Source organism: Notothenia rossii, assembly GCF_949606895.1.
Source record: "Notothenia rossii genome assembly, chromosome: 10".
NCBI classification, from domain to species: domain Eukaryota; kingdom Metazoa; phylum Chordata; class Actinopteri; order Perciformes; family Nototheniidae; genus Notothenia; species Notothenia rossii.
The window spans coordinates 27,219,134-27,246,983 of NC_136908.1; the positions used below are offsets into that span (position 1 = coordinate 27,219,134).

Here is a 27,850-nt window from a genome sequence, read left to right on the forward strand (position 1 = left end):
ATAAAATTCAATAACGTGATTTAACCACTAGGTGTCCCTTTCTATCAGCTGTGCACTGTTATGGTGTAAATACAGCCTATCTACCAATTGGATAAAATATAAAAGTCAGCCGAATTAGTATTGATACTGCGAGACGTATTGTGTGAAAAGAAATGCAAGATGTTGTTTAATTGCTGATATATTTATGTTCCACGTCACATATTCAGTTTCGGCGGCAGTTCTTCCTGTTTGTCTAGAAGTCTCATCAGGGCTCTATAAATAGAGAACTACGGCAGATATGTAATAATTAATGCAGCCGAACCGTGTATTACAATGCCGTTATGTTATGACTTTCAAAGAGAAAAGCAAGCACACTCGGAATAAAGTATTATTTTATTCTTTTAAAATGTTTTCGGATTTCACATCAACAGGAAGTCCGGTTAACTAAAATGTCCGTGCGGAACAATACCCCAACCCATAGATCCGTGGTTGAATAATGTCAATGATAGCAATCACCACATTACACACATTCCTTCACATTTTAATTTACATTAAAGTATTTCGTGAGGCCTTCTAAAATGTTTTTAAATATAATTATATATAATATAATTAATATGTTAGCTTATTCTGTGGTATGCATTTTGTTTAGCTGCAATGCCACTTTAGTTGTAACAAGCGGAAATGTCCCCGCTGTGGGACTAATAAAAGATTTCTGATTTTGATATGAGCCAGTTGAGGTGTTGCACAGGGTGTCGGAACTTGGACACACTTGTATGTTTTCTTATATGTAGCTGAATGCTGTTGTAATGGTACATTCAGAGGGTGTGACGAACATTGAGACTCCTGTGACAAGCTGGTTGATGGAAAATGAGTTTATTTTAATACAATTAGTTATGAGAAACATTAATAAGACAAGATATGAGCCTGTTGAGATGTTGCACATGGGTGTCAGAACTTGGACACAGCTTACATTGCCTCTTAAATGTAGGCGAATGCTGTTGTAATGGTACATTCATAGTGTGAGAAACATGACAATAAATGTAGTATTTTGTTAACTTGTGTACCTGTTTTACTTTAAGAAAGCCAGGTGAATACCTGTCGGACTATGGGTATTGGATAACATCTGTCCAGTTGGAAGGAAGTGGGCTAAAATAGCATTTATTTAATCAGATAACAGATATGTGAACATCAACAAAGAAATTAGTGAGTTGACACGTAAACCATGGTTTGTGAACTTCAATTCATATAGAATTTTTATTTTGTGTGTTTTTTTGCGCATATGTATCCCAGTTCACAAAGGGTAAACACACAAGTTCCAGGCCAATCGTTACAGAGTTTTCAACATAGATGTGATTTAGCCAATCAGAATGCAGATCCTGCAGCACCGGAGGCAGGCTTTACTGCACTCGCAATGTGACAGTGAAGGGAGAGTTCTGCTTCTGAAGATAATAACTCAGATAAAACCGTAATAACTCAATATAATGTTTTCAACCCTAAACGGCAACACTTTGTAGTTGTAGGTAGGTGTGTGTGTGAGTGTGAGAGAGGGCCTGCTCACGGAAAGCTGGTTGCTGACACAGAAGGACTCCCGAATAGGTGAATTGTGGTAAAGAAATAAAAAATAGAGAAAGTGCATCCCTGTCAGCAAAGCTTCTGTCAGTCAGAGGGTTAGGTAAAGGTTGAGATAGTAATCATGTGAGGAGAATTAACTAAAATACAATACATAGCAATGTTTGAACCAACCTTAGTCATGGGTTTGTTTTAAATACAAATGTTTAAATATTCCTCACAAGCCACATTTTTAAGGATTGTTCAAGGCAATTCATTCCAGAATGTTCACTTAGTTCAAAGAAACAACATGCATAGTAAGATAACAACTTTTTTTCACATTATTTGAAGTGAGAAGTTGTGTGTGAGAGTGCACACAATGTTATTGTTTGACGATAACTGGCCTCTGGTCTTAATACTGGTAGGAAAGGTTAAGTACATTTCAGTCAATATCATGGTGTGTGACATTAACAAGAATTCTGACTGAGCAGAGGTATGTGTGTCTGTGTGAGGGAGGGTGTGTCTGAGTGTGGGTCAATTATTGTAAATGTTTAGATGTTCATGTTCTATGTGTGAGAGAGAGTGGCACATAGAGGAAGAGACTGAGGGAGCACACAGAAAGGAGAGAGAGAGGTGGGGGGACATACACCCAGCATGTGTGCCTATCTGTATAATGTGGCTCTTTGCAGTAACGCAGGGAAATTATTGTCTCTCAACCTCTAACTGGTTGGCCACCCCTGCTGTACACCCTAGTGTCCTTCGGTGTAGGGTGGGGGAGAGAGGCGCTGTGCCCCAGCGTCCTTTCCTCAAGGAGGGGGTAGGGTGGGGGAGAGAGGCGCTGTGCCCCAGCGTTCTTTCCTCAAGGAGGGGGTAGGGTGTGTGTGATGTCCTCATCAGGGTCTTCCTCACTGTCATCACTGATGTCACTGTCTTGGTCATGGTTCTCCACAGAATCATCAGGCCATTGAGGGGCATTTGGTCCGATTGCCAGGCTGTAGGCCGAAGAAAGATGCTCGATGTGTGTGTCCACGTCAGCAAGTATTTTCTTTAGAAGACTAGCTAATCCATCTCTCCCTTCTTTAGTCATGTCTAGGGCAGAACATAGAGAATAGAATAGTGAAAAGGCATCTCATTTTTGTTACTAGTACACACTCTGGATGTTAAGTAGTACTTGGTTATGGCATCATGGAATTTACCACTATGTCCTCCACATGACACATGTTGCATCTGCATCCTGATCTTGTCAGCCTGACTTCTCAGATAAAGGCAGTGCTGCCTCATCTCCCTCACAATTATGGCCCTCTCCTCCACAAGTCTCCTTTTGGCCATGTAGGCATCAAAGACTTTTTTTTGGGCCAAAATGGACACCGATTCTGAAGAGGGAGGAACAGAAAGCATACCATTACCGACCAAGACATGCACCAGTAGGATAAGTGACCGGTCATAGTCCATTGACTGGGAAGCTGGTGTTATAGATCTTGCTTAGTGCCAGAAAATAAACATATTATATAAACACAAACAAGAGGAGCTCTTACCATCACTTTGCACTTCCCATGGCCATATTAGACTGTCTGTTGTTTGCTGTTCTGCAGACAGTCTTCTCTCCACCTCTTCTTGCTGGATTTCTCCTTCAGGAGGCTGTCCGGTGTTGTACTGGCGTATTGCCGCTAAGAGTTTGGTCTTTTCCTCCCTTAACCTTTTGCGACGCAACTGCCAAATCTTATTGCTGTCTATATGACGTAATTGTAAAAAAGATTACAGAAACAATGTTCAATGGAATTTTTTAATTACATGACTGCAACTGAATAATAATAACTTACCAGTCCGTCTATAGAGAGGCAAGCTTTCTTTTGGCACAGCCCTAGAAATAGCTGCTCAATGGACATCTGGAGAGACTGATTTTCGCCTGATGTGTTGTCTTTGGTAAATAACAAGAAACACAGTTTGAGGACAAAGAAAACATAGGTGTTAATACTATACGTTAAATAAAAATGTTATATTATCAAGTTAGGAAACAGCATACCGTTTGTTGCCCAGTCTCTAACATCATTAACCCATTGTGACCCAAGCTCTTCGCAGGTGTCCTTCATTGTTTGAGTCTCACCCTCCAATATTGCGATTGTCTGTTGTAAAAAGGATGTTGCCGATACAGATGTATTTTCAAGATTTTCACCCAAATTTCCATAACTTTTCATGTCTTGAAAACAGTAATTAATCATTCAAACTTTTCCAGACCTGCGCAAGCACTCAGTATCCAACACTTTACCAGCTTGGACAATTATTTGTTTGTGACAGGTTTGCACATTAGTCTTACAAATCTAATCTTGTCATACAATCACAATAATATAAGAGTGGGCCTACCTCACACTTTGTGGAATGGGCCTCGGCATGCAAGACCGAGAGAAACGGTTGCATGCTGAGCAAAGGTCGCAGTTCTGGCATTGTCTTTGCCACTTTCTCGAGGTAGGGCCAGTATTTACAAGCAATATCTGTGCAATAAAAATGCACGTTTGTAGCTTGAAACTGCGTTGAGAGCTTTCAGTAGCACTCCATGTCTACATACAGCCACCTCTAAACCCTCTTCATCAAACCTGCTGGCTCTTCTTGCTGTCTCTCGAGCAGCTGAACACTGGCTGGTACCACATGTACCTTTTCCTGGGGTCTACAATTAAAGACATTTTAATGTTACACTCTCAAAACAAGTAAAGGCTAGAAAAATGATAGGAAAAAAAATGTTGTGCTTACACATTTTACATTTGTTCTGACTTTGTCAACAAAGTCTGTGACAGCCGAGTCTTCCATGATGAACGGCCCTTTAAAAAGTGGTTCATCGATCCTAAATTCAAAAATAAATATTAAATTCATTATTATCATCATTGATAGGCTACTTCTTAAATTCAATTGACATACAAAAAAGATGTACCTCTGTGACTGTCGGAAACGGTACTGCTTCCTATTCCCATCCACTGACACAGCCAACATTTTGGGAGTAGAAGCTGGGCATGAGAAGGGTTCCTCACACGTCATTTTCTGGCACTCGTACTGGCAGGCCATATACTCCAGAAAGCTTCTTTGGAAGACATCTCCATGGATTTTTCCTGTCTGGAAGTTTGAGAAGCAAAATTGTTACCTTACACATGTCAGAATAATACGAGGAAACAGGAAGACTTTCACAGTGGTTGGAGGCAAGAGGGGGGCTATTAGGAGTATCACTAACACACGATATCCTGAAAAGTGAAGGTCAGGTTAGGATTGGCAGATGCTGGAAGAGAAGGAGCATTATTTCAGCTTTTGTCATATGCACCATGACTCTACTTTCTCTACAGTACAATACAATACATAATCCTATTTTTTCCCACAGAAGAGCACAATGTTTTTCATCATACAAATTGTGTTCTTCAGTAAAGAACAAAAGTTGGATTATGATGTTTGATCTTATACAGTATGTCCTACATCTACCAGTGCTAGGTTTTTAGCTCTAATGTAACACTAGTTAAACTACTTTCAGTAACATTGTAAGCTTTTCAATTTAGTTATTTTGACATAAACATATTTCCAATCAACATGTTTCATCTACACAAAATAAAATGCATCCTTTCACAATGCCCTCTACTTATGCAATACTCAGTGAAAGTCATCTTACCCTTCCATGATGCTGTGTCCTCCGTTCCAGCATCTGTAAAAAGGCCGGTCTGGACAAACCTGGTGCCACAGTCTTCAGGTCCTCAAAAGATTTGAAGACATCCGTGGAATATAACGTGTCTCCGTTCACAGAAGCTGGCCAGTAACCGCTTCTAATGAGGTCTCCCCAATCAGGTGTCCATTCGTAATGGCATGTGTTGCACACCCTCTTAGGGAGATGCAAATCATAAAACCCTAATAACAAATACAGTTTAGTAAAAACAATCACATTCATTACCTGTATTAGGGTGACAAAAAGAACACTTAAAATCATACCATTAATGCAGACGAAAATGACAGGCCTGCCTATAGACTCTGTAACACCTTCAGGGTTACATGAGTGTGAAGGCCTACCAGTGGGCAGAAGACGATCTGTGAAGAGAGGTTAAAAATATGTTTTAAACTACCAGCACATTAGGAAAGTTATAAAATATTATTTAAGTTATATTTATTTTGATTTTTGAATGTTCCATTCAAAAATGTTATTAAAAATGCATGTACACCATAAAAGATGACTATTGAGGTCTATTGTCAGGAATGTTAGTGTTATATCAAATAGTGAATTCTACTGCAGCAGAATGTTGCAGTAGAATGTTGCACATCTGCAGCAGCAGTGTTATATTTTCACCGCTCAGTGTCAGTAAATATTGTGCAGTTAGTATTGTACTACAAGATAGATGCAAGCCTGTACAGGTAGAGTTATTGAAAGCATAAATGAGTCGGTTGGGTTCTGGAGGTGTGGTTACAGCATTGTGCTTGGTTGGCTTTGCCTGTGCCTGGTGGTGGGGCCCAATGTGATATCTTTTCATGGGGCCCAAAATCCCTGGCGTCGCCCCTGACCAGAACCATCAACCACTCCCCACGTAAATTGTCCTTAGGGGGTTCTGCGAGACCCATCTTCCCACCAGAATGCATTTTTTGCGACAAAGTTTAGATCAAAGAAGGTCATCGTAAAACTGAGAGACCTGAATACTTCCCATCTTATAAAAAAACTAAGAAAATGCATGGGAGCAAATCGAATCACGGGCTGAGAAAATGGGTCTAGTTCGACTTCAAAGACAAATGAAGGGCAAAGACCTCTTTGCTTGTGAGGCTAAACACCATCAGTCGTGCTTTAAATCTTTCCGCACAGCATTCACCAACTAAGAGCGCAGCAGTATTCTTAAAGCAGGAGCTAAGGATACTAACCAAGCTTTCATGTCAGCCTCCCATGAAAAGGCATTTGTTTCAGTACTGGAACACATTGGAACTCATGTAGTCCAGCAAAATGAGGTCCTACAGCTATCTTCTAGGGCTCTCCCGAATACCATTTTTCGGACTCCGGATATTCGGTAGTAATCAGCAGCGAATATTCGGCCCGCGCGCAGGGTGTGAAAAACATGGTATTGAATGCCGTTGCACGAGCTTACACTCTCGGAACCACAAACAAGTACAAAAACGTTGCTGTCCTACTTCGCGAGAATATTCTGCAGCCTTTCAGAGAGTTCATAGACCTACAGTGGCCGCCAACAGCTGACGACATGGAGCTCACTCCTGAAAATCTCCTACCCAGAGACCTCATCCGGTTTCTCAGAATGGTTAGGGCTGGCCAGGAATACATAGAGACGAATGAAAATATGAAGTGCCTGGTATTCTCCATTGGGCAAGACCTGTGCCGTGCAGTGTCAGAGGGAGAATGGAAGTTACCAAAACACATTCTACTCTGTGTGACTGTCAGGCACGTTTTCAGAAGCAAGCAGCTCACCACAATATTACACAGGCTTGACCACTCTGAGAGCTACGGATTTAGTTTAGAGTTGGAAACTGCCCTGGCAAAGCTCCTGGACAAAGTCTCATCCTATCGGATAGTGCTGTAGCGATGCGTCGACGATGTCGACGCGTCGACTTCAAAAAATCGTCAACGACATATTTCCTCGTCGACGAATCGCCACACACACGTGGGTCACCCAAAACAACAACAAGCAGTTCGCAATCGCACTTTAAACACTATGGAGACGGAAACGGCTACCACCTCCTCCTCGCAGGATTGCGCACGAAGCCCTGCAAAAAGCCCCCAAACAAAAACATCTCGCCCTAGGTCTTTCAAATTGAATTTATTGAAATCTCCAATATCCACGTAAGAGCTTGTTCGGGGGGTGCTAACACTTAACCATAAACGTTATCGTTGACTTTCTCCGTCTTTATATGTAGATATTACTTTTCTCCGTTAATCTCCGTCACGTTGTTTCCATAGCAACAATAACTTCCTGTCAACAGCGCTACCTCTCCTTCAAAATAAAAGCATATTCATAAATAGGAACAGCCCTAGTGTGTTGTGCAGCTTGAGTTCTGTGCACTTCGGTAGTGCTAACTATCTTATAGCTCTCTGTGCGGTTTGTTCGTGCTTGGTTGGTTAGTAGTTAATGTTAGCTACCTAGCTAGCGGCGCCAGCTGTGTGTTAGTTAACGTTTGTCAGCATTTAATATTGGATGGAATGGTAGCTAGTTTACGTCTGCAGAACACCGCTATCTAGCCGCTACTAATCCGGAACGAACAAACTGCACAGAGAGCTAACTCATGTTGTGGTCGTTTACGAGTCAAACATAACATTAGACTAACGTTAGTCAGCTTATAGTATCAATGTATGTCAACTAACGGAGCCAAGCAATGTCAAGGCCAGGGCTGCACGTAAGCTGGTGCGCAGTTGTCATGAATGCAGTAATGTTTTTTGGTATTTATTTGAGATACATTATGTTTTTTATAAATCGAACAACAGAAAAATTATCGTTAGATTACTCGACTAATCGATGAAATATTCGCCCGATTAATCGTTTTCAAAATAATCGTTTCCCCCCAGCACTACTATCGGACACCCCCAATTGTGATAGGAGAGGGAAACCTGGCATTCCACTGTGAGTGGGAAAATTTGAATAAAACCACGCAAAGTGTGCACGGCAGCAACATTGTCAACAGTGCTGGGGGAATCATGGTCCAGGAGGTCAGCAACAAGGTACGACTGCCACCCGTCAACGACAAGTCGCAACAGCTTAGCCTGAAAGTCAACACACCAGAAACACTCCCACCCTTGCACTTCACTCGCGCCGACCCAAAGTTTAATGATGGCTCATCATTCACACCGCCTGCATCGAATGACACAGTCTATGCAACTGAGGTGCAAGTGTACTACATCTGGTTCTTTATCAGGTACATCGGAAGCAATGAACAGCAGCCTGTGCCTGGACTAGGGGGCTTCATCTCTGCAACTGGTACTCCTCCACTCAGAAAATCAACAGTGGACTACTTCACGCCCATCCATCAACCAATCACTGACAATGCAGTTGTTCGTGAGCTACTGAAGCGTTCTGAGCTAGCCACTGATGAGGTGGGTCAGAGGTGGGTCCTGAATACATTTGATTTTGGTGTCTGTATGAAAGCCCTACCCATCATCTGGCGTTGGCCAGATATATTTGTCCGTCATGTGGTTATGATTGGCACAGTGTTTCCGCCAGACCAGGGCTGAGAGGGCGTCCACCCCGAGAGCGGGGGGGGGGGGTGTTTTGAATTCTGACTTGCGCCGTCCCTTTTGATACTGTCTTTTTACGTTAGTGAGCCGGATCATTTGGCTCGGCTCTCTTAAAGCGCCGGCTGTTTCGGCTCCCAAACGTCTCTTCATGTTACCACAGTTTACCACGGAGCCTCAGTATCGCCGTTGCAAGGCTCCGGCGCTTGCAGCTCACGCGCGTGCTCCACTAAAACCCAGCTCATCGCGTCCAAATCGCGCACGTTCCGTGTTGTCCTGTAGCAGGCACCTTCAATGTCGGGGAAACGATCTTCAATAGTCCGAAAATAATCCCATCAGAATCCTTTGCCCCTCCAACAGAGGGATGTCCTTGTCCTGTTTCCTTTTAGTCATTTCAAGTGATAAAAACTCTCGATCTTCTCTCGAATTATTAATATTTTTGGACGCCATCAGCTCGAGTTCAGGGCGTCCCGAGCTGAATAAGGGCGTCAAATGAAGGCAAGACGCCCCCCTAGCGTAAACGCTGATTGGACCCTTTCTTTACATTCTGGAGGACACCACCCCAAAGGATCTGCCATACCCTAAGGATGCCCTGTTCATTCAGGATGACATGGCTCTGCTCCATGTCCTCACCAACCTTCCCCCAACCTGTGGGGAGATATGCCTACAAGTGCTTGATCAGATGGTGGCCAAAAAGCACTTTTTGTTCTCAACTGACAGTTACCATCCAGGATCTATCAAAGCACAGGAGAGGTTGACACGTGGCAGTTCAGAGAAGATCATTTTGGCTGGACCAGCAACCAGGAAGCCATATGACTTCAAGATGTTTCTCACAAATAATGACAACAAAAAGCAACTCTGCCAGCTCCTGCTGCGAGTCTGGAGTGATCAACAGGCAGCTTCAAGGCTGGAGAGAACAGAAATGGCAGTGCTGATCGTGGAAGGGAGAGCCCATCAACTTCTCTCCTCAAATGGCAAGGTAAATTGAAAGCCCATATTAAAAGTGATTGATGGTTAAATTATACTCTAAGTGATTATCTGTGATGTGTGTCTAGTCTCTGTCATTGTTGATCAAAGTGCAATGTCCCATTGTGTATCAGGTTGAGGTACGTGAGCTCTCAACAATCTACAGCAACCAGGAAGAGACTGATACAAGGGTGGTACTCTACCTTCATCATGCTGCTGCCCTTGGGTACAAGAATGCTGTAGTCTGAACACCTGACACAGATATCTTTGTGATTTTTCTTTACCACGCTCATGGCATCAGGCTGACTATATACCTGGATACGGGGCTAGGGAAACATAGACAACTTCTCAACCTCTCTGAGCTCGCAGAATCCCTGGGAGAAGACTACTGTGCCACACTTCTTGGATTCCATGTGTTCAGCGGAGAAGACTGCACCAGTGCCTTCAAAGGGAAGGGGAAGGTGGGGCCCTTGAAAAAGCTAGAGAAGAACCCGAAGTTTCACAGGACGTTCAGTCAGCTCAGTGACAACTGGAATGTCCAGCCTGAGGTGCTGAAGCAGTTGGCGCAATTCACCTGTCTGATATATGGAGAGAGTCGTGAGTCTTCAGTGGACGTAGTCCGTGCCAAGTTCCTGCGCAAAATGGTGGGGCAGGATGATAAACTCACTGCCAAGTCTAAGGTTGACCTTGCTCGCCTTCCTCCATGCTATGATGCTCTGAAGCTGCACGTCCAACGTGTGAACCATCGCGTCACCCTGTAAAAGCGAGCTGATGAATCAATTTTGGAAAAACCAAATCCCTATGATGAGGAGCAGGGATGGATGAAGACTGATGGAGTGTCGAGACCGGTGTGGTCCTGTGGTCCTGTCCTGCCAACCTCCCTGGTTGATCTCCTGGACACGACAGAGCGTGAACAGGAAGACGAGGAGGAAGAGGAATTTGACTCTGATGATAGCATTGAAAATGATGATTGAGTATTAATCAGATAGTGGAGAGCCAAATATTGACTGCTTATCTGGAATGGGAAAGAGTAGTCACATCAATACTTATATTATGATGTTTGACCCTTGCTGTAGGCTAGTACAAAACAAATATTGGTTGAATACACAGCATCTGTCTAGACACCTTATGTGTTCACTTACTGTACTGCAATATTGGCGTCTCTTAATTGGCATAGCATGCCACAGATACATGTGATCACTTTGGGAATAGTTTTATTGTGATCTTTGACCATCAAAACATGGGTATAGACACATTATTTGTTCATTTATCTGCAATATTGGCTGAGTGTTACGTGCCGTAGTGTTTGTGTAGGTGTGTGTGTGTCTTTCTCTCTCTCCCTCTGATTCCCCAGGTGCAGCCTGATTGTCCCCAGGTGCAGCCTCTCCCCAGGTGCTCCTAATTCCCAATCAGGGCCTCCATATAGGACCGGGGGAAGACTGCAGTGAGGTCTCCTTTTTCCTCCTCTGGCTGCCTGTGTACCAAACTGTGTCTTGCCGATTGATAGGAGATGTGCTCTTGGAGATATCAATTATTTAGTGTTCTGTGCAAGTTGGCTGGTGAGCCTGTGTTCCTGTCTTGTCATTAAACGACCTGCTCGTTACTTCAGAGATCGGTTTTCTCTCTTTTTGTCGTGCTTGGTCATCCTTGTGTTTTGTTACTCCCCTTGGTAACCCTAGACTTGGAGGGAATGTAACAAATGGGGACTCGTCCGGGATAATTTGAGACAAAGAGTGAGTATCTGTTTGCGGTTTAGCGTTGATATTGTGTTTGGTAGCATTGGCTGTTTAAAATTGGAAAAAAGAAACAAAACAAAAAAAACATTTTGGTTTAAAAGCTTCCTCAGTTTAGATAGGGGAGTGTCTAGCTGGGCTGAATCAGTCCTTCCTTCAGGCACTCATTTTTTATTTTTCCTTTTTTATTTTCGGGGTAATCCTGGGTGGGGATTTATTCCCTGTTGGGGGCAGGAATTTCAGGGTTTCGGCCGCTGATGTTTGCCTTTAAAGTCGCCTCGAGCCCGGCACGCTCCAGAAGATAGTTAGGTAAGTTTGGTAGGTAGGATCTGGGGAAGTTTGTAAAAAAAAAAAATTGTAAGTAGCCGTTGCTAAGGATGGTTTTTGTTTCGGAGCAGTTTGTCGTCAGTCCTACTGTGGGTCAGCTAGACGGGTGCAGGAAGGTTGATTTGCGGTTAGTTGCTGACCATTATCGCTTTCTGTCGCCTCTGCTCTTGTTAAAAGTGAACTCAAGGCCACTTTGCTAACTGCACTAGTTGAACAGGGGGTTTTGAGTCTGCCTACTTTAGTGGAATCTCCTGGCACGGTGGCCGGGGCTGTAGCAGCAGTATCTCATGGTGGAGTCCGCATTGGTGTTACTCCTGGTGTTCAGAGTGCTACGGAACAGGCAAAACTTTTCACCATACCTCAGTTTGACTCGTTTTCAGCAGGATCCTCACCTACGGGGTCTAAATTAGATGCCAGGGTAAAAGTGAGTATGGCTCGTCTACAGTGTGAGAGGGAGGAGGGTGATAGGGATTTTCAGCTCAGGAGGGAGCTGGAGATCAGGAAGTTGGAGGCAGACACTGTTGTCCGGATGCGTCAACTAGACTCTAGAGCTCCAGGCAGCTGGGGTGGGTGATCCTGCTGTTAAACACTCTGGTCCTGCTGCCTCCTTCGACGTGACTAAACATATTTCTTTGGTCCCTATGTTTCTTGAATCAGAAGTGGAAACCTATTTTGGTGCATTTGAGCGCATTGCTGCTGCTCTGCGCTGGCCAGAAGATGTGTGGGCCATACTTGTACAGTGCAAGCTAGTCGGCAAGGCTCAGGAGGCCTGCTCTTCTCTTTCTGTCAAGGACAGTTTGGTGTATGAGAATGTTAAAGGTGCGGTTCTCAGGGCATATGAGCTGGTGCCTGAGGCCTACAGGCAGCGTTTTCGAGGCCTGGAGAAAACTCCTGGCCAAACGTATGTGGACTTCGCGAGGGAGAAGAAAGTCCTCTTTGACAGGTGGTGTAGAGCTTGTAAAGCTGATGACATTACTTCAGTGTGTGAGCTGGTGATGTTGGAGGAGTTTAAAAACTGTGTACCGGAGCGTACGGTAGTCTATCTGAACGAGCAGAAAGTAACTACCCTTCAGCAGGCTGCCACTCTGGCAGACGAGTTTGCACTGATACACAAGACCGTTTTTTTTCAGCGGGACACTTATCGCAGAGCTCCTGACAATTATGTTCCCTGTGCCAGTGTTCCAGTGTTGGCTCCCAGGCTAGACAGAGCTTGTTTTTTTTGTCGTGACCCAGGTCATGGGATAGCAGACTGTGCAGCTTGGAAGAGAAAGCAGACAGTGGATGGCAAGCACCCAGAAGGGGTAGGATTGGTTACAGCAGTGTGTCCTAGTGGACGGGCCACTGTTAACAAAGGGCCTGATGAGTTATTGAAACCGTTCATCTCTACTGCCTTTGTCTCTCTGTCAGGAAAGGTGGAGGACCAGCAGCAGGTCACGGTGTTGCGAAAGCAGCAGGTGGCAGCTTCCAAGCATTCAAAAGTAGGCTTGTGATCTAATGTGTGTTTTGGTAACTGTGGCCAAACACTTGTTTGGTTTTATGGGGTGGGTGGGTGGGTGTGTTACGTGCCATAGTGTTTGTGTAGGTGTGTGTGTGTCTTTCTCTCTCTCCCTCTGATTCCCCAGGTGCAGCCTGATTGTCCCCAGGTGCAGCCTCTCCCCAGGTGCTCCTAATTCCCAATCAGGGCCTCCATATAGGACCGGGGGAAGACTGTAGTGAGGCCTCCTTTTTCCTCCTCTGGCTGCCTGTGTACCAAACTGTGTCTTGCCGATTGATAGGAGATGTGCTCCTAGAGATATCAATTATTTAGTGTTCTGTGTAAGTTGGCTGGTGAGCCTGTGTTCCTGTTAAGTTTCAGAAACCGGCTCGAGTGCACTAAAATTTGAAAGTACACAGCCAAAAAGAATCCGCCCCTTCCTTCAGACTTCCTTACAGAGCACCTCCTCCGCGAGAGCAGGCTGCAGTAACGTTACATATCAGGAAAAGCTAAACACAGCTATAGGTTAGCAATACTACACAGCCAAAGCAACTCCGATATTGACTCTGGTTTGACTTCTACTAGTTTCCACTTTCTCTTTGTTCTTAATTTGCTCCGTTACATTTTTTCTTTTGCGACCAGTAGACGATGTTGAACCCAACTCTGCCATGGTGAAAGTGGCCGCCTGTTGCTGGCGAGTCATTGAAGTACTGCTGCACACGCCCAATGACGGCACGAGATACATTTGTGCGTGTCAAAGCACATCGGGATGTTAAGAGCATTCCATGGAATATAACAAAAAGTGTATCTCGAGCCGGTTTCTGAAACTTACCTACCCCACCTTTAAACGACCTGCTCGTTACTTCAGAGATCGGTTTTCTCTTTTTTTGTCGTGCTTGGTCATCCTTGTGTTTTGTTACTCCCCTTGGTACCCCTAGACTTGGAGGGAACGTAACACTGAGATAGAGTGAAAAAATTGTGAAAATTCCGTTTTTGGTAATGGTGATACTAATTTGCATAAAAAATACATGTGGGACATCCAGACAACATTTTAATATAGCTCATCATTTTCTACATACTTTTTCCATTTAGGAAATACTGATTATAAGAATATTTCTGTGTCTGTGCAAAATACACCCTTCTTGGTACAAGAATAAAATGCTATTTTCTTGTAATGGCGGCACTAATTAGCATAATAGCATGCCACAGACACATGTGATCACTTTAAGAATAGTTTTATTGTGTTCCTTGACCCTCAAAACATGGATCTGGATACCTTATTTGTTCAGTTATCTGCAATAATGGCTGAGATATAGTGAAAGGTGTAAAAAGAGTTAAACTCGATATTTAGGGTAAATAAACACTAATTTGGGAAAAATATATACGTGGGACAATTTGTCAACTTTTTAACATAGCTAATCGTTTTCTACACAATTTTTCCAATCTAGAAAAGCTGATTAGAAGTATATTTCAGCGGGGTGCATGATACCCCTTCTACCCGCCCAACTTTACAGTATGCCTTTAAAATGGTATTATGTAATCCGAGGAGGGCTTGTCCTGTGGGAGGGGTCACAGGGCGTTTGAACATTGAACCTTTGCTCTTTACTTTCAGTTGTCAAACAGCTGTCCTAAAGTATGCAGCCGCTCTAGTTTTTTGATCTTTAGTTTTGAGACACTATGGGTAAGTTCAAGTTCTCCCCCCTGGACATCTTCCTCATGTTTTTGGGCCTGGTGTTCTTAGTGGTGGACATAGTGCTGGATGTATTGGCCGTGGTGAATTTCTACCAGGAAAAGTCTTATGGGAGCCTCTTCCTCCTGATCCTGCTGCTGGTGGGCTCCTCCCTGCTGGTCCAGGCGTTTAGCTGGCTGTGGTACAGGTACGAGGAATCTGAGAGGGATCAGGAGGAGAAGTCCATGAACCAGACAAAGGTGGAGAAGTACCTGAGCCGCAGCCACCTCAAACTACTCCATGTACTCCAGCTGGGAATCTACTTCAGGTTGTGTAACACTTGTATACATTTACTGGTGTGTGTTTTAAATTGCCTCAGTTCTATTTGCTTCTTTTGCTGTAAGTGTCTGTAAGGAAGTTTTTTTTCAAAAATATTTCACAGTTCCAGCTTCTTACATGTGAATATTTGCTGCTTTTGCTTTAAATATACAACATATTATTTTAGTTTTTACTGCATTGGGTACTTTTACTCCTGATACTTTATGTATATTTTCCTTATTGTACTTAAATTGGTCTACTTGAGTACCATTCTTGATGCAGTACTTTTACTTGAAATTTGAGTATTCCTACAGTCTGGTATTATAAAAGACTCTGAAGACTGGGAAGGTAGTGGTTTCTGTTTGAATATCTCTAACTGACATCTCCAACCTCGCCTATTCATTGGTAAAGATTCCACTTCCAGGAAATGCAGTGCTGGTTATATACTTGATCGGAACAACAGTACTGCACTTTAAACCACTTCCTACCTAGGGTGGTGTGAACAATGTGTTAATTATATGCACACAGAAGGACATATTTGGAGAATCAAGTATTCTCCTGCTATGATTTACTCAATCAATAACATTGCTTTATTACCTCTGAATATTGCTCATGGAATATTACAAACATGAGTAATTCTGGTGTCCTTGTGTACAGTATAGTAGCTAATACAGCACTTTGTTTAGAGCACTTTGTTAAAAAATTGCAACAAAGTGCTCTTTTATTTTGGAACACCTTGTTCCAAACATCAACAAAGAAGTCAAAAGTATTGTCTTAAAAGAGTACTACTTTTAAGAACAACTTTAAGGTGTTCTTGAAGAGGCCCTATTATGCTTTTCGGGGTTTCCATTTCCTGTAGTGTGTTATGTAGGTTTTAGTGCATGTAAATGGTCTGCAAAGGATACAATCCCTGCGTTCCCCCCAGACGGAGTTTCTCTCCCACACACTCCCCCCTGCCTGAACGCCTCAATTTTAGATTTTAGTCCTTGCTTACTTCTGTAACATAGTGACATCACTATGTAAAACTCACTTCTATTGGCTAGATATCCAACACATTGCACATGATAGGCCAGAGGAAGGAACATCTCTAAGCGGTTAACCAATCAAAACAGAGACTAAGCTCTGGTTTCAGACAGAGGGTGAAAATAGGTGCTGTAACACAGGCAGTATGATATAAATAGAGCTTTCTGAACATTAAAGCATGGAGACATGTCAGAGTAGAGACACTAAATGCAGTTTTGAAATCTGAAATATAACCGGTAATTGAGTTTAACATGTTGTCAGAACAATGGTTTAAAACTGTATTCTAAATCCCACACTCTTATCTTCTCAGGCATGCAGGTGTGGTGGAGATGTCTTTATGCAGTGCATACTCACAGGTCAACGATTCAGAGGGCTTCGCAGTGTACATGATCCATGACCTGAGCATGCTGCGGCTCATAGAGACGTTTTCAGAGAGTGCGCCTCAACTCGTCCTCATGATCACCATCATAATGCAGCAAGGGCAACTCGACCCCATCACAGGTGCCCAGTGTTAGGCTCAAGGTTTATGAAGTAAAAATGCAAATGTATTTAATATTTTGACACTCCATACTGAAAACCTCCTCTCTTCAAAGGGTCAGTTGAACCAAATTCAGTGGTGGAACATAACTAAGAACAATGTTTTTCACCTAAATTAACAATTCCTTTCTTATCAACTACATTTTTGAGAAACATGTACACTTTGACACTATACAGCTATAATTCAGATTCATATTTTACATACAAAATATCTTTCCTGCTTACAAAATATGATTGTAATGGAAATGGAGGATTTGAATTAAATCAACTGTTTTTCATTACACATACAGTATAGAGTGGTGCAGTGATGATGTATATTTGTAGGACCACCTGGAAGTTAGTATTGCAAGATAGCATCGCAAGGGTCCCATGATGAAGAGCACTGGAATTTTCCCCTTGAATTTTGGAATTTTTAAGAAAATAAGATCTGTTTGTGATATTTTCACGTATTGTTCAGCAGGATAATCTCTACATATCAACATCACTTTTATACTTTTCAAACTGTAAATGCAATCACCAGAAGTAAAAAGCTAACATTAGGTTATAAACAAACTACATCGTAGCATGGCTGCGCATCGCCAGCACTAAGCTAAAGACAGCTAATGTTGGCATGATGATGTTGAGTAGTCTAATTTAGTAACTTGTTTGCAACCACCATTTTTATGACACATAGAAGCTTTAGACATTCACAAGTTTGGTATTTTCTGACGTTTTTTATTCCGTAGAACAAAACGTCAAAATCTGTTAAGCTTGAGTTAACCACAGATCTTTCAGGCATCTACCAAAAACACTTTGACTGTTTTCTAATCATAATATATAAAGTACACTCGAACAGAGAGAAGGTCTTCACAGAGGCAGAGGAGCGTACATCTACCAAATAAAAGGGAACTAAAGACATCTGTTCTTTTGTATTAAAAGAAGAATTGACCGATCAATGTTACTGAAGTTGCCACATTTTATTAAGAGTTTAGGAGGTTTTAGGAGTTAGTGCCACCTTTAAATCGACGAAGGCCCATGTCAAGTTAACCACACTGGACATTTTGATCTAGAGACTCAATAACAACTAGAAAATGCATTTCCTGCTGAAAATGCGTGCGAATGCTGTAAACTGTGTATATTTGTTGCTGAATTTAACTGAAAATGCAGAAAAAGCTGAATATTTTATTAGCTGAATGGTCTCTGTAGCTGCTTTTAGCTACAAAAACCAAGTAAGTGTGTTGCTGAACTTAGCGGAGAAATGCAGAAAAGTGAAATGATTTGAATCAAAATTGTTACTGCTCAAATGCATTGCAATGACTTTGTTGAAAACTTGAAATTGAAATGTTAAACTGGAAGAGTGGGAAAAATAGTGTAGAAGCTTAATATTTAAAAGAAGGTTTAAAAAAGGTATAAACAAATAAATGTATAGCCTCAATGTTCTGAAATAGCTGAATAATGTAATAGTTGAATGGTTTATCTAGCTGAAAGTAGGCTGAAGGAGTTAAATATCAGATGTACGTAGTAGTGAATGAATGTGTGATAAGAGAAGAAAATAAAGTAAAAAGGCTTTGAAAAGCATCATAATATTTTAACTGCAAAACTTTTTAACTAACTTGATGGCGAGTGATCTGTCGCCATGGTAACGGCATTTGATGACACCCCATAATACGCATCGTTACCAAACCTGTGAAGTTTTGGGCCGTTTGGAGCATTTGCCCTGAAGTTATGAGAAAACCGTGTTTCATGGTGAGCATTGTGTTGCCATGGCAACGGCATTTGAAGAAATCTCAAAACTGTCACGTAGATGTCTTCACCGCTGGACTGTTAGCACACATGTAAAGTGTGAGTACACACTAATGTTAAAATCTGAAGAAGGCCTCTTTAGCAAGCTCCAAACTAAGTTAAATATCTCAAAAAGTATAAAAGATATGAACATTCTGAAGAACAAGTTTTATAGCTGAGGGTCTTGTGATCCTTTTTAAAGTTGGAATGAAAGCTGAAAGTATGTGGAGAAGGAGAAGCATTTGTTGCAAGGTGTAGGTAAAAGAGGATTTGAAGGTTCCTCCGATTGAGTTAAATGTTAAAAAAAGAGTTTAAAAAGCTGAATATTTAAAAAAATAATTGAACCTTTGAAAAAGTTGAAAGTTTCCCACCATATGCCGAAAAGGCTGAATATTTTTGACATTTGAATGTTTTCTGTAGCTGAAAGTAGGCTGAAGTTGTCGGACGGCAAAAATATTGGTTGAAATAATAATAAGATATAAAGATTTGAAGAACTATAGTTGCACAGCATTCGTACTAACTATACAATTATCCAGTAAGATAGCTAATGTTATGCTAACTGGATGCTAATGTAATGTTTCTCCGGAAGTTTTTCCTTGTACGATGTGAAGGTATAAGGTCAGAGGGTGTCCTTTTCTCATACTGATATTCTGCACAAATTGTGCTGTTGTATTTACTGTATAGTGTCCTTACTGTAAGGTAATTATTATATGTACAGCACTTTGGCTCGACCAAAAATTGTTTTAGAAATGTGCTATATAAATAAAACCTGATTTTGATTTGATGCAGGCTACTTAAATGTATGTATACTGCAAGCTTTCCTGTTTTAAATCATATTTCCTGTGCGGTGGTTTTGTAAATGGAGTTCAGCAATCCTTTTGGACACCTGCAGTGAACAGTCAGCTCATGGCTGTCAGCTAACACATTTAGCATCTCTTGCTCCTCTTTGCTACGCCTCCCTGGTAAAGTTTCCATGTAGGAAAATAGTCAATTGTAGCTAGCTGTTTTTGGTCTGTTTGCTGTGAAAGCGAAAGACAGAACAGGGCCTACCAGCCATATTCTACCCAGAGTAGACCTGTTGATTAACAGTCAGTTTAAGCATTTCTGATGATGCACTTCTTTCCTTCCCAACAGTGTTGAAGGCGGTCGGTTCAATGTCAGCCATTGCCCTCAGTGTGACCATGTACCATCGCTCCATGCGCTCCTTCCTGCCCGACAAGGAGAAGCAGCAGTTGATCTCATCGGTGGTGTACTTCCTGTGGAACCTGCTCCTCATCTCCTCTCGCCTCACTGCCCTCGCCCTCTTTGCTTCCGTGCTGCCCTGCTTCATCTTCACCCACTTCCTGTGTTCCTGGCTAGTTCTGTTCTTCTTCCTCTGGCGATCCAAGACCGACTTCATGAGTAGCCCCTGCGGAGAGTGGCTTTACCGAGCCACCGTGGCCCTTATTTGGTATTTCGACTGGTTTAACGCGTTGAAAGGGGGGACGAGGTACAAGACTATGGTCTACCACGGGTACATACTGGTGGACATTTCCGTCCTCTGCAGTTTGTGGTGCTGGAAGATGATCACGGATCCACCATTGTTTGAAGTTCAACTGCCATATGCTGTAATCGCTGTGGTCACTGTTGTTGCAGTCTATATCGTTGGTCTCGTTTTAAAAATGATTTATTATCGGTGCTACCATCCAAACCTGTCTAAAGAGGAGTTGAAAGGGGATGACACTAAAGGGCCCCCGGTTGATAAACGATTAATTATATGTGAAATACCTTCTGAAGATGTGGTAGATCTGTCCAAAGATGATTTAGAGGACAACGTTAGGTTTAGAGATCTAAATGATGAAGGTCGCAGCAATCCCGCCAAACCAGCAACCGAAATCAAACGTTGCAATAAAAGAATGAGGAAGTTGGCTGAGAACTTCTACTCCTGACCTGCATCACCTGACCTCCACCGGACTGAGTCATGCAGACTTGACCATCATGGGGTTGTGAGGGATAGAAGGACCTGCTTCCTGATTGTCCTCAGATTCAACCTCATGGGTTTAACCTAGACTGCTGCTTGTAAGCACGTAGCCTCATTCTGCTGTGTACCAAAGCACATGAAGCTGCGTTATATTTGAAAGCTAATCAAAATCACATTGGCAATTACACAAATTATTTTATTTATTTATTACATTTTGAGATGCCTGTGCCCTCTGAGTGCATTTCTAGTTATTACTAGTTCCATGTGTTTCCTCTTTGTGCAAAAAAGCATTCCCCTATTTAAGTGACTGTATGGAAGGTGGCTCAACTTTAAAGAGATCCTATTGTGTTCATTTGCAGGTTCATATGACTATTTTGTGCCTCTACTGTGAAATGTACCATGCTTAAATGTTGAAAAAGCTCTGCAGCACCTCTTTTCATACTCTGTCTGAAACCAGAGCACTGTCTGCTCTGATTGGTTAGCTTGCTGGCTCTGTTGTGATTGGTCAACTGCTAGAGATGTCCCGCCTCTTAGGCTATCACGTACAATGTGTTGGAGCGCTATCCAATAGAATTGCGAGTGTTACATAGTGATCACATTATGTTACAGAAGTAAACAAAGGAGTCCAATGGAGGCGTTTCACAATGGGGAGGGGAGAGAGAGAGTTTGGGAGAGAAACTCCCTCTGGAGGGGAGACCACATCGCCCTACTAAGATTTATTAAGCTCTTAAACAAACCATTGCATTGTAAATTAAAACTGCAACATGCGCTGATGAAACTCAAGATAATAGAAAAGCATTTAAATAGTACAACTGGTGCAGAAAGATTGAAAATTGTTTAAAGTATAGACTAGAGCTTTGACAATCATACAATATTCTTGATCATTTTTAGTCAGCACTTTTTCTACTGTTATTTAATTATGCCTTTCAGTAATTATCTCTCATTGCAGCAGCACTGTCTTCTGTAGTTAGTACATTTACATATAGTATGTACAAATGTAATTGCATATTATATATGTAAAAATAAACAAACTTGTGATCGAAACTGTTTAAAGTTTATTTACATTGTATTGAGTGAACACAGGAAAACCATACAGCACTGTGTCGAGGTCCCAAACACCTAATGTGGGGGAAATAGTGATTATGGTAATTCATTTAGCATCGATTATTATGATCAGTTTTCAGGATCACAGTCAGGCTCTTTACATAACCCCATGTGACCTCACAAGTCCTCGAAGATGAGATGAAATACATGTCGGAAACACAAAACACACGATTACAAATAATAACAGCATTTGGCATCGAAAAGAAAGAGAGGATACAGAACAATACATGGTCATGGTATACTTCAAAATAGACATGACATGCAGACAGATTATAGAAATAAACAGAAAACACAATGAGCTGAAAAATACAAATGTGTATGGGTTCTTAGTGTTTGTGTCAAGACTGAGAACAAATATTTTCACTTTAGTTATCTGCATCAAAAAATGCCATGTTCTATAGATGATTGTCTCTAAGCTATGGTGGTGGGTATCACCGCAATAAAATAAATGAATCACCTTTTTAAAAGGAAGCATAATTCAAAAAGAAAGCAGAACGTGGAGTGAAAACATAAGAACAACAGATTCAGTTGAGATTGATTTTCCTGGAAACATTTCTGGAATTTACAGCAAGCCAAGAAACCATTTTAGCCCTTCACTTAAACAATGAGCGACGGACATAAACCTTTCCTCCCAAACATTGATATTATAGTTTTCTAGAAAGACGACTTTCAAATACAGTGCAGAAAGGACAAATAAGTAAGATAACACTTTAGATAATAGAACAATGCAGTGATAAATGTATCAAACAAAAAACTTACATATTCCACTTTGAGATTATGCATACAGATGATGGATAAAGGCACAATATACATACACACACAGAAACACAAGACAGACAAAAATACACATTCTTAACAGTCAAGCTGCATGACAGTAAATAAGAAATCTTCTTCAGGCTCAGAATTGTTCAGTCGTAATCTCATACGGATCCTCTGGGTTTTCCACAACATGAGAATCCCTTAAATACGGTTAATGAGCAAAGTAAAATGTATTGCACTGTCACCACCGTGTGTTACAATGCGCCTTCCAGAGGTTGTGAATGAAAACTAAAGCTGTACAAGTGATTCTGTGGTTCTCAGATGTCTGACAACTAAAAATCTCAATGGACAGATGCGTGAATGAATGATCCCTTTGCTAACTCTTCTGACAATCAGTCATTTCTTAAAGCAGAAGTACCACAATTCACTTTGTCATTCTGAATTCACTTGGGTTGCTGTGAACATTTGCAATTTTTCTTATTCCTCTTTTATTTGAAATATGTTTGGGCTTTTGAAATATGAAGGATTAATATAACAAATGCAAAATATGTTTACTTTAAAATCATATGAGTCAAAGAAAAACATCAAATATTTTAATTTGCAAAGCAGGAACCAGCTAATTGCACAATTCTAACCAAAAATGATGTTCAAAATAGATGCCGATTCTTTTTTTTCTATTGACAAGTTGTTGAGTTATCAAGTACAAAAGAAAATAATCTGCACCATTTTCAATAATGACAATAATCATTTTTTGCAGCTATAGTTTTTAACTATCTAATACAATGAATGCTTGCAAAACTGGGAAACAGAATTATGCAAGTTACATGTTTTGGTATATTATCATTTCGACATTGAATTGCAACAAAGAATCTGATGACAAATTAATAAAATTGTATTCTACTGGCTAACACGTCATTTTTTCCCTCGTTTTTCCCAAATGGTTTTCCAGCTTTATGTATCCTGCTCTCTTCATGGGGTGAGATGCTTTACTTGGAGGAGAAGGCGGTTTCAAATGAAACGTCTTTAGTTATTATTACCCTCCTTAATGCGTTATCCGAGTCAGAGACTGAGAAAGCGGACAGATTATCTCAGTGCTGCTGTCGGTTTAAAAACCGCAGCTGAATTTCAGTTTACTACATGTTGGAGACGAGACCTTTTGTCTAGCGCTTCCTGCTTCTGCAGATCTACACCCACATCCTGAACAGTATGGGCAGGCAAATTAAGTTCCTTTGAAAGCGATTTATAGAAATAAGTTCCGAGAATACTTTCAGCTTACATTTCCCCTTAGGGTTAGTCAGACAGTTTGCTCGAGATGACATTCCATTACTTGCTAAACCTGTTGAATCAAATTGTGTAACTGAATCTCGGGTTATAGTCAACATGTGTTGTGTGTTCACAGTGAAGCTGACCCCCACATTATAACCAGTTAATGCTTGAGTCCCAGTTTATCTTTCTGCCAAATTTGAAGAAATTCCCTAAAAGCTTTGGTGAACATTTCACAAGACTCAGTGGGAAAGATACACGGAAGGAAAATCCGGAAACGTGATGATTCCTGTCACGGTGGCATAACAAAGAACTTCCATGTAATTTGGCTTGTACGCAAACTAGTTCTGCCGAAAATGACATCACAAAATATGAGTGCAGATGAGGTTATAGATTAGGACACATTTTTCAGTGATTGGCTGACTAAAGCCTGTGAGAAGGTAACCTCAGCTTTTACAGTCAATATAGCATGCACTGAAGAATGTACCTCTCCTGTTGAAACTGATTGGACATCCACATATACAGTGGGGCAAAAAAGTATTTAGTCAGCCACCAATTTTGCAAGTTCTCCCACTTAAAAAGATGAGAGGCCTGTAATTTTCATCCTAGGTATACCTCAACTATGAGAGACAAAATGAGAAAAAAAAAAAATCCAGAAAATCACATTGTCTGATTTCTAAAGAATTTATTTGCAAATTCTGGTGGAAAATAAGTATTTGGTCACCTACAAACAAACAAGAATTCTGGCTCTCACAGACCTGTAACTTCTTCTTTAAGAGCCTCCTCTGTCCTCCACTTGTTAACTGTATTAATGGCACCTGTTTGAACTCGTTATCAGTATAAAAGACACCTGTCCACAACCTCAAACAGTCACACTCCAAACTCCACTATGGCCAAGACCAAAGAGCTGTCAAAGGACACCAGAAACAAAATTGTAGACCTGCACCAGGCTGGGAAGACTGAATCTGCAATAGGTAAACAGCTTGGTGTGAAGAAATCAACTGTGGGAGCAATTATTAGAAAATGGAAGACATACAAGACCACTGATAATCTCCCTCGATCTGGGGCTCCACGCAAGATCTCACCCCGTGGGGTCAAAATGATCACAAGAACGGTGAGCAAAAATCCGAGAACCACACGAGGGGACCTAGTCAATGACCTGCAGAGAGCTGGGACCAAAGTAACAAAGGCTACCATCAGTAACACACTACACCGCCAGGGACTCAAATCCTGCAGTGCCAGACTTGTCCCCCTGCTTAAGCCAGTACATGTCCAGGCCCGTCTGAAGTTTGCTAGAGAGCATTTAGATGATCCAGAAGAGGATTGGGAGAATGTCATATGGTCAGATGAAACCAAAAAAGAACTTTTTGGTAAAAACTCAACTAGACGTGTTTGGAGGAGAAAGAATGCTGAGTTGCATCCAAAGAACACCATACCTACTGTGAAACATGGGGGTGGAAACATCATGCTTTGGGGCTGTTTTTCTGCAAAGGGACCAGGACGAATCATCCGTGTAAAGGAAAGAATGAATGGGGCCATGTATCGTGAGATTTTGAGTGACAACCTCCTTCCATCAGCAAGGGCATTGAAGATGAAACGTGGCTGGGTCTTTCAGCATGACAATGATCCCAAACACACCGCCCGGGCAACGAAGGAGTGGCTTCGTAAGAAGCATTTCAAGGTCCTGGAGTGGCCTAGCCAGTCTCCAGATCTCAACCCCATAGAAAATCTTTGGAGGGAGTTGAAAGTCCGTGTTGCCCAGCGACAGCCCCAAAACATCGCTGCTCTAGAGGAGATCTGCATGGAGGAATGGGCCAAAATACCATCAACAGTGTGTGAAAACCTTGTGAAGACTTACAGAAAACGTTTGACCTCTGTCATTGCCAACAAAGGGTATATAACAAAGTATTGAGATTAACTTTTGTTATTGACCAAATACTTATTTTCCACCATGATTTGCAAATAAAGTCTTTAAAAATCAGACAATGTGATTTTCTGGATTTTTTTTTCCTCATTTTGTCTCTCATAGTTGAGGTATACCTAGGATAAAAATGACAGGCTTCTCATCTTTTTAAGTGAGAGAACTTGCACAATTGGTGGCTGACTAAATACTTTTTTGCCCCACTGTATGTGGCAAACTTTCGCTTTGCACCAAATTGACAGAGTAGGCAAAAGAAAATGCAGATGTATTTCCATTATATGCAAACTTGATAAAGATATGTTCAAGATACATCCTGAACAGTTCTTGGCTGGAAACATATTCTTAATAATATTTTTGCGCAATGATTTCTTGTTACTTATCAGTGAAGATATGGCTATATCTAATAAGCCGACAGATCAGTCTTGCTCTGAAGGTAAACGACTGATAGGGATCAGGAGCAAAACAAAACAGGACACAGTGTTACCTGAGCTCGGTGAATGTTAACTTCAAACAGGCCTCTTTGCACAGATCTGTAATCCATCCATGGGGGAGATCCCCCCCGAAATTCCCTGCCTCGACTTCAAAATGCTCACTGTACAGAAAACATGATTTAGAGTGTTCGTTAAAAGTCACACTATCCTGATTAAGCTGTCCAATCTCCAGGTCATCCCATTATTTAAAATCTAATACGTATTGTGCCATTTTTAACCAAACACTGTTTAAAACGTATTTGACAGAAGTTAGACCCCTAATAGGATTGCAAGGATACCCAGGACGGTTCCCTGAGGAACACCAACAACCAGCTTTATATATATATACAAGTAATAGTATAAAATCAGATAACAGACCTGTAACTAACTTTCTTTCAAAGCATTTTTCATATAATTAATAGGTTTTTCAATGGTTTATAGAGTTTAAAAAGTCTTAACCTATAAAAGAAAAATGTAATTCTTCCATTTAATCAACCAAATTTGTAGATTAGAGCGGCTTATACTTATGTTAAGTAGACGATTAGTATATTGCTTCTAGCCACCAGACAAAATTAAGAATACCCAAAGAGTCAATTTTGGTAATTTTGCACTTCAAATGCAATGCCTAAAGGAAAAGGAGTCAACTCCTATAGAACATTTTAAATACGTTTTGGGTGGAGTTGATGACCTCACCTATCACCACGTACGTCATTTTCTTTCAACTAATCAATTGAATTATATTTGTATCCACAATTTAATTGTTATGCTCAAGAACCCGTGCATTTTCTTACCAATACTGTGATGACTACTACTACTGGGGAAATATGATTCTCGTCTAATGGCTACAGAGTCCTTGCTGAAATAAATGTGTGGTTTTTTTACATTTGTTTGGAGGATCTTGTTCTTTTAACTTCCCTTTACCATTATATTGCTGAGTTTTACGAAGAGGCACATTCAGCTTTGTCAGTGTGACCAGCGTCTCTTGATTCCCAGCATGCTCACTGCCCTCAGGTCACACACACTGTGTGTAAAAAGAAGAACCACACGTCTGTGTGGCAACAGTGTGAAGAAGCCGGACATCTGACTGGTGGTTTGGTGTTGTTGGGTCGGGTCAGGAGGGGAGGTCATAATCAAGATACATTTTTTTAACCTCATCTAATTCCTCATTTTAAATAACTGAATGGCCACCTGAGATTTTGGTTGTTGGGATTATTTGATACTGCCAGTAACTTCTGCAAAATTATGATTTCAAGTCTTTGAATGAGTGCAAAATAACTCAAAAGAGATTTTTTTTTTTTACTTCTTTGATATCATTCTTAGTAACACAGAGACTAAATAAAAAAGCTACAACAACATAAGAGAACGCCAATAAACAAAAATGGCCTTTTGGTTTTTTAAGGAAATTAAAAATGTTGATACCTAAAAAGTAGATGTGACCAAAGGAGGGGAAAAAAATTGATGTCTTCCCTTCTGTGTCCAGATCAGTGCCAGTTTCAGCCGTGGTGAGGTTAGCTGCCATAGAGGAGGGAGTGCTGGGCCTGAGGAACCTTAACTCAGCATCCTGTCTGTCTCACTGTCTGCTCCGACCCAAAGTCCGCCTCAGTACGTTACCATCACACATCACACAGTGAGTCATCCAGTCAGGGCAGAGCTTCTAATTAGAGTTTGTGGAGGGTTTTCTCACGTAATGTCACTCCACAGACCGACAGGATGACAACTATATTTTCCCTTTTAGTGTGCGACATTGACACGCTGCCTCCTTTACAAGAAATCCAGCTCCAGCGCTTGGTGCAGGGACACGAGGTCTCCGTGATTGGAGATCCGCCAGAAAGGCATGTTGTGCTGCAGACAGGGAGAC

The 27,850-nt window shown here is 41.5% G+C and overlaps 3 protein-coding genes across 9 annotated transcripts in view; 1 reads left to right on the plus strand and 2 right to left on the minus strand.

Annotated features, from left to right (window-relative positions):
- Positions 1 to 846: 846 nt before the first annotated feature.
- LOC307022703 (uncharacterized protein) lies at positions 847 to 8,062 on the minus strand. 6 transcript variants are annotated; one of them, XM_079655574.1, is made up of 11 exons: positions 6,397 to 8,062; positions 5,485 to 5,580; positions 5,171 to 5,251; positions 4,451 to 4,629; positions 4,273 to 4,363; positions 3,889 to 4,189; positions 3,551 to 3,650; positions 3,348 to 3,445; positions 3,063 to 3,257; positions 2,724 to 2,900; positions 847 to 2,616 (listed from the first exon to the last, which is right to left on the minus strand). In XM_079655574.1, exons 2-6 carry the CDS (start codon positions 5,485 to 5,487, stop codon positions 4,004 to 4,006), a joined length of 540 nt encoding a protein of 179 aa, XP_079511700.1. In that variant the 5' UTR covers positions 5,488 to 5,580; positions 6,397 to 8,062; the 3' UTR covers positions 847 to 2,616; positions 2,724 to 2,900; positions 3,063 to 3,257; positions 3,348 to 3,445; positions 3,551 to 3,650; positions 3,889 to 4,003. The 6 variants fall into 6 exon arrangements, 5 of the variants coding, with proteins under 5 accessions (XP_079511700.1, XP_079511698.1, XP_079511701.1 ...); XR_013803479.1 differs by having other exon boundaries at positions 3,551 to 4,189; positions 4,273 to 4,340; positions 5,171 to 5,403; positions 6,397 to 8,003; XM_079655572.1 differs by having other exon boundaries at positions 3,551 to 4,189.
- Positions 8,063 to 13,459: 5,397 nt separating this feature from the next.
- On the plus strand, positions 13,460 to 21,519 carry LOC307021832 (XK-related protein 8-like). The gene is made up of 3 exons (XM_079654307.1): positions 13,460 to 15,204; positions 16,528 to 16,718; positions 19,650 to 21,519. Exons 1-3 carry the CDS (start codon positions 14,885 to 14,887, stop codon positions 20,441 to 20,443), a joined length of 1,305 nt encoding a protein of 434 aa, XP_079510433.1. The 5' UTR covers positions 13,460 to 14,884; the 3' UTR covers positions 20,444 to 21,519.
- eya3 (EYA transcriptional coactivator and phosphatase 3) overlaps positions 21,508 to 27,850 on the minus strand; it is a 30,807-nt gene continuing 24,464 nt past the window's right edge. For both annotated transcript variants that reach the window (XM_079654305.1, XM_079654306.1), the window contains exon 19: positions 21,508 to 27,834. In XM_079654305.1, coding sequence (XP_079510431.1) covers positions 27,754 to 27,834 — 81 coding nt within the window. In that variant the 3' untranslated portion in view covers positions 21,508 to 27,753. The remainder of the gene's footprint in view (positions 27,835 to 27,850) is intronic.

What these genes read in the sequence shown, in the direction of transcription:
- LOC307022703 (XM_079655574.1), bottom strand. An exon ending in GGACACAGCATCATGGAAGG is followed by an intron (nt 4,630 to 5,170) that starts GTAAGATGACTT and finishes TCAAACTTCCAG; the next exon opens with ACAGGAAAAATCCATGGAGA. An exon ending in CGTTTCCGACAGTCACAGAG is followed by an intron (nt 4,364 to 4,450) that starts GTACATCTTTTT and finishes TTTTGAATTTAG; the next exon opens with GATCGATGAACCACTTTTTA.
- LOC307021832 (XM_079654307.1), top strand. Translation starts at nt 14,885, where the DNA reads ATGGGTAAGTTCAAGTTCTCCCCCCTGGACATCTTCCTCATGTTTTTG. An exon ending in CAGCTGGGAATCTACTTCAG is followed by an intron (nt 15,205 to 16,527) that starts GTTGTGTAACAC and finishes TTATCTTCTCAG; the next exon opens with GCATGCAGGTGTGGTGGAGA. An exon ending in GCAACTCGACCCCATCACAG is followed by an intron (nt 16,719 to 19,649) that starts GTGCCCAGTGTT and finishes CCTTCCCAACAG; the next exon opens with TGTTGAAGGCGGTCGGTTCA.